The 9,454-nt window shown below is 28.0% G+C and overlaps 1 protein-coding gene across 1 annotated transcript; it reads right to left on the bottom strand.

The window, feature by feature from the left end:
• Positions 1-426: 426 nt before the first annotated feature.
• On the bottom strand, positions 427-4,900 carry LOC129902670 (patatin-like protein 2). The gene is made up of 7 exons (XM_055978027.1): positions 4,730-4,900; positions 2,785-2,966; positions 2,498-2,687; positions 2,235-2,396; positions 1,575-1,877; positions 1,201-1,376; positions 427-696 (listed from the first exon to the last, which is right to left on the bottom strand). Exons 1-7 carry the CDS (start codon positions 4,874-4,876, stop codon positions 621-623), a joined length of 1,236 nt encoding a protein of 411 aa, XP_055834002.1. The 5' UTR covers positions 4,877-4,900; the 3' UTR covers positions 427-620.
• Positions 4,901-9,454: the final 4,554 nt, after the last annotated feature.

Genomic DNA, 9,454 nt, shown 5'->3' with positions numbered 1-9,454 from the left:
CTTTCTTCCATACTGAACATACCATTAGACTACACTATAAGTTGTGTAGGGATTATATAGAGATGGATTAGATGACGAAGAATTACTTTTAAAATTTATGACCAAACGGGAATTATATAGACATGAACTAGGTGCCGAAAGACCAACTGCAATAATCGAACAAAATAAACAAACTGCAGGACCAAGTGCCTTGTTCTGGAGGAGAAAACATAAATTTCGTCTGATATATACAGTGGCGGATAAAGTGTTCAAGCATTAAAATCATCTAAATTCAATACTTTCGGCATCAAAATATAAAATTTTATTTAAAAATTGATTAGAATTGCAGCAAATTATAATATATCGAAACCCATAATTTAAAAATATACTATAAATTTAAACCCATAAAAGTTAAATCAAGCATGACCAACTAGTACATATGCCCTTACGAATATTAACAAGAATTTTACTGTTTATCTATTAGTATACTTTATTTATTTTCATAAAACACAAATTGAATCACACTGTACCTCACACACTCATTGAATTTCACACGTTATTTATTACAAATTAAATACTGAGTTAATTATACACAGGTATTAAATAATTTTTTTTGTGCTCTAAATAAATTATATGATGTGCTACTCTGAGGTTTTGTTTGTATGAGGTGACAGAGAATCCCTGAGTCTTTTTTCTTCTGAAAGTAACTTTGCAAACCTGTCAAAAATATACATGATCAATTCAATGTATAACACGAAAATACTTCTCTTGGTATCACTATATATTTAATGTGTTGAAGATCTGAAGTCGATTAGGATTAGATTATTTATAAATTGCAGTATTATCATAGTAGTAATCGTTATTATAGTAGGACTCTAATTATAGATAGCTTAGGACTCTACAAATTATCCTATATAAGGATCATGTACTCTATAGTTTTAATCATCAATACAATCCTTGATTTTTCTCATTCTTTTGTTGAGAATTCTACATAATGTACTATAAAAAAAAACTAATTCTATAAATTTTGTCGGGATTTTGTCGTTGTTAAGTATATATTTCCTAGTTAACAATTTTTGTTAATATTATTGATGATTTGTCGTTAAATAGAATTGGAGATGAATTTTATTATTTAATTATAAAATTTATCCGTTGCTATTATTGTTTGCTAGTAATGCTTAAGAATATGATGATGTGCACAAGAGAGTTAAATAATATTACCTTTTCAGAGTTTCTTCATTTGTGTCATCTTTTTTGCTTTGTTCAAATAGACCTGTTTGCAGATTTATCCTTGAAACTGGTTTCTTTAATAAATTTGTTCCTATTTCAACCAATTTGTCCATGTTCTCTTTGGTTGATATGTCAACAGAGGAGTCTGTTCCACTTAGCGTGTCATCCTGTCATTGATCAATAAACAAAATAATTATTTTTGTCAAGATAAAGTTGTCGTATTTTAGTAATGCCCGTATTATCTTCAAATTTTGAATTCATCTCTAATAAGCATAAAATGGTATAACATGCAAAACATGATAAATGACCTCTCACAAATAAATAGTGTAGAAATCTTTTACGCTGTCAGTATATAAATCTTGTACCTGAATACGAAGATAATTATCTTCAGAATGAAGAGCTTGGAAAACAACAGAAATATGAAAATCAACCATATCACCACTGGCTTGAGTAAAAACATCAACAATTGGAGTTGAACCTCCATCAAGTAGCCATCCCAAGATACCCCATTTTGATGCAATTTTAGCATTATATTTTTGTTCCACTTTGGCTGATCCAGTGCCTATAGAAATCACTAAAAACCTCCCATAATCAATGGGCTTGATAGGGAAAAAATCTGGATTTCCACTCATTATTTGTTTGGTCACTTGGCTTGTAGCAACAAGGGCCTGCAAAAGTAATTACCAAGTAATATATAAGAAACAATTACTTATTTTATGGAAAGATCTATTGTAGTATTAGACAATTGAAAATGTTTTGACAAAAATATTTGATATCAAAAGGTTGTTAATAATGTTCAAGTAGTGTTGATTTACAATTAAGAGTTCATCAGATAATTGTAAAACAAACTGACTTCCGCCCAAAAGTGAAAATAGTCATTTTCCCCCTTTCGATACAAGATAATGTATTCCCCTGGGGAGAATCTTTCATGGAAACCAATAAAACATTTTAAAAAATGACATATTTTCTTGAAAATGTTTATAGAAGCATATACTCAAAATATATATTAGTGCATATATACGTACTGGATTGTTAGCTGCGACTCCACCATCAACAAGATTGAACTCGTGAAAGTTGTCATCTTTGTCTTGAGTTTTGAAATAATGTGCAGGAAGATAAGTTGGAGCAGCAGATGTGCTAATGCATATATCTGAAAGCCTAGCATCCATTAATGGTTTTTCTCTTGCCTGTTTGTATGAAGTATACAATAAATTAAAGCATATATACCATGAAAAAAAAAGTCACAATTATTATTATTCACATAAACTTTTGTTTGATTAAAAAATACCTCAAAAGTGGAGAATATTGTTGGTTGTAGATTCTTGATATCAAAAGTTGGAATAACCACATTAGTCAAAGTTTCATGCAAATGAGTCTCCCCTAATTTCTCTTGTATGACTTGGTGAAGATACTTCCCATTATACTTTGGTCCAATTAGAGACTTCAATGTCTTCATAATTGATCCAAACAGTATCATCCTGTGAAAGTCATGATTTATTAAAGTTGTTAAGTCTTAAAGATAATATATAATTAGCTAGTATTTAAACAAGAATTCAAATATTATATTATTTTTACCTTTTTTGTGGGAATATCTTAGGACCATGCTCAAGATAAAAGGGCTTTATGTCTTTAGCAGCAAACATAGGACGTTTGTCTTTGTTTGGAGTTGTTAGCATAGCCGTAACAAGGCCACCAGTACTTGTTCCTGCAATTATGTCGAAGTAATCTGCAAGTCTTGCATCTTCACCGTCTAATTCCTATATTAATCCAAATTTTAATTAAATTAAAGTTGTTAAATATAAGTTCAAAGTAGCATATGCTATACGTACAATACTTGGTTATTACACAAATATATATATATATATATATGTTTGTTCACATAATTACTATATAGCGGCAGTGCAAAATAATTTTTCACTATCAAGTAAAATAAAAGGGGAAAAAACATAAATTCCCTCCCAAAGTTGTACCAAAAAGTCAGTTACAAACTTAAACTATCATGACGACCTATTACACACCTGAAAGCATAACACCACTCTCATAGTATGTGATGTATTACACTCGCTGCCACGCTAATGTCACGTCATCTCCACGTCAGAAAATATAATTTTTTATATTTTTTTTCTTTTTTTCTTTATTAATTAACTTTTCTTTTATTAACTATACTTTATACTAATTAATTCCTAATTAATTATTAACTATACATCCAATTTTTAATATTTTTTTCTTTTCTTTTCTTTATTAATTAACTTTTCTTTTATTAACTATATTTTATACTAATTAGCTCCTAATTAATTATTAACCACCCATCCAATTTTTTATATTTCTATTTTTTTCTTTTCTTTATTAATTAACTTTTCTTTTATTAACTATATTTTATACTAATTAAATCCTAATTAATTATTAACCACCCATCCTATTTTTTATATTTTTTTTCTTTTCTTTTCTTTATTAATTAACTTTTCTTTTATTAACAATATTTTATACTAATTAACTCCTAATTAATTATTAACTACCCATCCGATTTTTTATATTTTTTTCTTTTCTTTATTAATTAACTTTTCTTTTATTAATAATATTTTATACTACTTAACTCCTAATTAATTATTAACTACCCATCCGATTTTTTATATTTTTTTTTCTTTTCTTTATTAATTAACTTTTCTTTTATTAACTATATTTTATACTAATTAACTCTTAATTAATTATTAACCACCCATCCGACCCCCCCTCCAAACCCCAATCGTCTTCTCCACCAAAATGGGGAGGAGAATTCTTCTCTTCTTAATGGATTTTGAAAGAAAAAAAAATCAAGATTCAAAATGAAGAGTAAATAGAGGTGGGTGTGAAGAAGAAAGGATGTGGGGTGGGTGATTTTGTGTTTTTTTTTTTTTACTTTAATGCGTTTTGAAAGGAAAAAAAATCAAGATTCAAAATGGGAGTAAATGGAGGTGAGTGTGAAGAAGAAGAGGGTAGGTGGGTGTGAAGAAGAAAGGGTGTGGGGGTGGGGTGATTTTTTTTTTTACTTTACAGAAAATCTGACGCGTTTTTTTTTTGCCACATCAGTTGTAGGGGGATAATAGTTTCACTTTTAGATAGTTTAGGTATATAATAGGTCGGCATGATAGTTTAAGTGTGTAACTAACTTTTCGATACAACTTCAGGGGGGAATTTATGTCTTTTCTCAAAATAAAAGATAACTACAATTACAGAGGGATTTTTTATTATACACGGAGTTTAAGAAAGAATAAGAAAAACTCTTAGATTTTTTTTCTCCAAAAATTGGCGGTATATAGGGGAAGGAAAATAAATGAGGAAGGAATTTTAGTTATAAGGTGGGGAATAAAAGCCTTACCAATAAGGTGAAAAACTCAGATAACCAACCAACTAAAGCTACTAAAATCCCCGAACTCTTGAAATTTGTGATTTTAGACCATATATATAGAATATGGGTGTCATTTTTTTGTTTTTAAAAACAAACTAAAACGAAGAGTGTGTTACGAAATTAAATTAGTTTTACCTGGAGTTGAGATTCAAGATATTCAAGAATAGTTGCAGGAATAATTCCTCTAATGCCACCTCCATCGATGCTTAGAATTGTTATGAGTTTACCATAGGTTGGAGGCTGCAGCTTGAATGAACCACCTAATGACATTGCCGTCTTCATGAATTTGGTTTAATTTGATGAATATATATATATATATATATATATATATATATATATATATATATATATAAGACTTATATATGATGGATATAATATTGCTAAGAGTGTATAAAACAAGTAAATTCCAGAAAAATGCTTAAACTTTTTATTGATATATCCAACAAATGCCAAACCATCTATTTATAGTCCTCATTACCCATTAAGTTGCTTCTTCAACTTGTAAATCCTAGATATGTTTTGGAGATGGACATACTTTTTATTTAATTAAAAAAATAAAGAGTGATGACCACGAATATATTATATTTAGAACCAGTCAAAGACGACCCATTAATAAGGGCTGGTAATAAAAAAAAAAACTTTCACGTACAAGAAAATTTTGGAGACAAATTATTCGAATAGTTTTTAATCTGTTTCAAAATAATGTCCCTTTTTAATTTATTTTTTTTAGTTTCGATTTTTCATATGACATATTTAAGATCATAAAATTAAAAAACATTTTAATACATTTAATATATCTTATTTAAGATCACAAAATTCAATTTTTTTTTTTACTTTTTTTTTAAATTCATATCAAGTCAAAATAGGATAAACATATAGGTCTGCCGCTCAGTTGAAAACGATGAAGCAAGTCTGCGGTAGTTCAAAACTCTCTTTCCCTTGAGCTTATGGGCTACTAGCCCCGTTTTTGTCCACGCCTATTGGCAACAGGGGCATCATTTTAATTCATTAGACGAAACTATAGTTATCTTGCAAGATTTAAACTTCTATAAACAAATCTTTTTCATATTATATGTGATATGATGAAACATTTTAGATTAGATAATTGTTTAGTATAACAAATGTAAGCAGTAATGAAAAATAAGACAAGTGACTTGTCACAATGCTAAACTAAATCAGAGTACATTGTTTTAATATATAATTAAGCATGATTTAATAAATTAAACTATAGTTAGCTTGCAAGATTTAAGCTTCTATAAACAAATATTTTTCATATTATAATCATGAAGCGTTTTAGATAGACGAAAAATAAGTTTCTTGATTATAATATTGACAAGCAAATGCCATAGATAATGTGCTTTCCCATTATCATTTTAATTTTCAGAAACATTAAGGAGTTGAAGGGGAATTTTGATTACTTAAGCTATTTTAATTTGAATTAGTAAACTCAATATAGTTTTAATTTGTCAAAAACCAAGTCAATTTTTCAAAGATTCATTTATTAAGTGCAGAAAAGTATCCAGATTAATTCTCTCGAGAAAAGTACACGTTGAAGAAGTTTAATTTTCAACATATGTAGCTTTCATATTAATTCTTAGCTTAGTACTCTTTCGTTTACTTTTTACTTTTATTACTTTCTGCTTCTCCTCGAGGGCAGGGGCGGAATCAGAATTTTTAATAAAGGGATTTAAAATCTAAAAAAGTAGACACATAAACTAGTCGAAGGGGGTTCGACATCTACTATTTATACATAAAAAAGAAATTTTAACCATGTATAAATAGTATAATTTTTCGCCGAAGGGGGTTCGGATGACCCCCTGAATACATGCTGGGTCCGCCCCTGCTCGAGGGTCAAAATGCATGAATTTTAATTAATATTTTATAATATATTTTTTCATTATATTAACATTAAAGATTGCAACTTATAATAGTATTTTTCATATAATTTTCAAATATCTAAATTTAAAATTTAAAATATTGAATTAATCGATCTAATTCACTTTAGTTCTAAAAATTAATCAAATTGACTCTCGTGTGAAACGAAACATGACAAATAAAAGTGAACGGAGAGAATAGACAGAGATTATATGTATCTTCTTTTTAATAAATAAAATAATGAAAGCTCTATAATTAAACTTTGAAACAAATGTCCAGTCTCATTAAGTTGAGAAGAACTCTTGTCCATGCAATATATTGTCCACAACTAATTAATTTAAACAACATGTAATTATAACATTATAAATACATGTACTGTACTTGTACACAAAGGAAATTTCTGTTGTTATTTTCCATCCTGTAATAACATTAAAATGTTTTTTTTTTAATATATAATCATAAGGAAACGAAAAGAAGAAAAAAACGGGGAAAGGATGCATCTGGAGTATATCAGAAATCAACATTATGACTTAGCTTGTTAAAACTTTTATTTTATTTTTATATATATATCAAATAAAGGGACTAGTCAAAACAAGTAAGAATATATTAAATACTATATTAGTTATTCCATTTATTGTTGATTAGAAGACGATTTCAGATGCAAAGATTTTGTTAATTGTAAAAATAAAAAAATTTATAAAATAAAAATTAATTATATGTATAGTGCAATTCCACAAGTGGAATCTAAAAATAATAGAATGTACACACATCGTATTCCTACCTTTGTGGAATAGAAAAATTATTTTTAATAGACTCTCGACTCAAAATAAAAAATAAAAAATCAAAGCATGATAAAAAGAAAACAATAACGACAAAACAACAAAATAAGCAAAGCAAATAAAGGAACATGTAATATAAAATTATAAAATCATCGGTCAAAAATCTAGAATGTTCTTCGATACTAAAACATTAATTTCAATTTGTGTATATATTAATATCCTTTAACTTGAAGCAATATTTTATTAAATGTGATCATGATGGATACGATACACGATATTGTAATTTCGTATTCAAACAAATGGATGTTTTTTTAAATTAGAATTTAGATTTATCTTTGGCGTTGTATTCTGATCGTAATTAAAAATAATAATCTTGAAATGAATTATTTTAACAATTAATTCTCTGTAAATTTGTTGTAAATTAATGTATATTTGTCTCGCATTTTTTAAACATGAATAAAACAAGCTGGAACTTTTTTTAACTAGGCTAACGTAATTGTGCGCCACATAATATAGCAATTAATTAATGGAAATGTGTATTATATGAATCATAAATACTGAAGAACAAAATATTTCATAACCTTGGTCGTTGAAAAATTATAGTGTATATACTGTGGTAATTAAGAGAACAAATTTAATTGAATATTTTTTATTATATATGAATTGTTGAGCTCTTTTAATATAAGAAAAAAGTTTATTGAAATGGCAAAGCCAGGGGTGTACATGGACCGGGTTGATTCGGATTTTTTACAAACCAAATCAAATCATTTGTGTCGGGTTATTAAATCTATAAACCAAACCAAACCAATAAAAGTCGAGTTTTTCGATATCAATTTTTCTTGGGTTTTTTGGATTTTTTCGGCTTTTTTGGGTTTTTTTGGGTTTCTCGGATTTTTCATAGTATCTAATAAAAAGCACAGAGTAGTGCTTCTTAAAAAGAATTCTAGTACAAAATATCAACATATAAGATGGAGGCAGAACACCGTTTGAAGTTTTAACTTTATAATATAACTTTATAAGATGAACTTTTTTTGTATATTATTTAGATGGGCTTCTCAAGTCCAAATCTAAATGTAAGAAAGAAAACAAAAATTATGAAAATTTTTTAATTTTTTTTTATAAATTACGTTTTAATAAATATTTTTATGTATAACATAATTTAAAAGTAGTATATCTATAATCGGGTCGGTTTGGGTTCGGTTTGACTCTTTTTAGTTAAAACCAAACCAACTCTATAATGGTCGGTTTTTTTTTTTCAAACACCAAACCAAGTCAAACCAAACTACTAGTCGGGTTTTTTTTCCGGTTTGATTCGATTTGTCGGTTTGGTGCGATTTATCGATTTGCCCTGTACATCCCTAGGCAAAGGTATTAAAAAATTAGTTTAGATAATAATAGGTTCGAGTTGATTATATGTAATATTCTTTACTTTTAAAATCTCGTTTAAATTTCTGTCTTCTCTATCGTCTCCACATATGCTAAGAACAATGATCAAGTCTCCACATGTTGGAGACTGGATTAATCTTTAAATACTTGAATTTCTCTTAAATTTATTCAAATGTTTAGCAATAAGAAAGGTCAAATTTGAGTCATTGTATCGAAGATAACTTCCCAGTTTGAGCATCGCCATTAATATTAGAGATTAAAGACATTCTCTTAATGGGGAATTTTCAAATTTTGTATTTTCTACGAGAAGCCAATTGCTGTCTCTCCTTGTAATGTTGATATATCTAGAAAGAATTTTTCTTCGCTCAGGCTTTATCTTTGCCTAGTCAAGTTAAAGCCTTGATGAAGAATAATTATGAAAGAAGACCAAATTTCAGAGTCAAAGTTAAAAATAAACAGTTTACCTTAAACAATGCATAATAACTTTTGAAGTAATCTAAAGGTTGGGGTCACGTCAAACACCCACTATTAGTGGTGGTGTTATAAAACAAAACCAAAAAAAATAAATAGCTACAAAGTAAATAAATTTAAAAATATTATGTTACTTTTATTTGTTGTAGCATATAATTTATTTTAAAGATTACAAATCTCGTAATTTATTTTATTTTCAATATTACAAATCTCATATTTTAAGATTAAGAAGGTTTATGAAATGTACTCCTTCCTCAACATTTCAACATAGGGGGGTAGCTTGCTTCTATTGGCGGCGGGCTGACGAAGGGTCTAAAGGATATGTAGCCAGAGCGAGTCCAAAATCGAA

Source organism: Solanum dulcamara, chromosome 9 (genome assembly GCF_947179165.1).
Source record: "Solanum dulcamara chromosome 9, daSolDulc1.2, whole genome shotgun sequence".
NCBI lineage: Eukaryota > Viridiplantae > Streptophyta > Magnoliopsida > Solanales > Solanaceae > Solanum > Solanum dulcamara.
The sequence above is the reverse complement of the archived record's forward strand: the minus strand, read 5'-3'. Positions and strand labels throughout refer to the sequence as shown.

Bases quoted from the DNA above. Each gene is read 5' to 3' on its own strand.
- LOC129902670 (XM_055978027.1), bottom strand. From the start codon at position 4,876: ATGAAGACGGCAATGTCATTAGGTGGTTCATTCAAGCTGCAGCCTCCA. The intron at 2,967-4,729 runs GTAAAACTAATT...GGATTAATATAG, and splicing joins ATCTTGAATCTCAACTCCAG to GAATTAGACGGTGAAGATGC. The intron at 2,688-2,784 runs GTAAAAATAATA...TGACTTTCACAG, and splicing joins AAGATATTCCCACAAAAAAG to GATGATACTGTTTGGATCAA.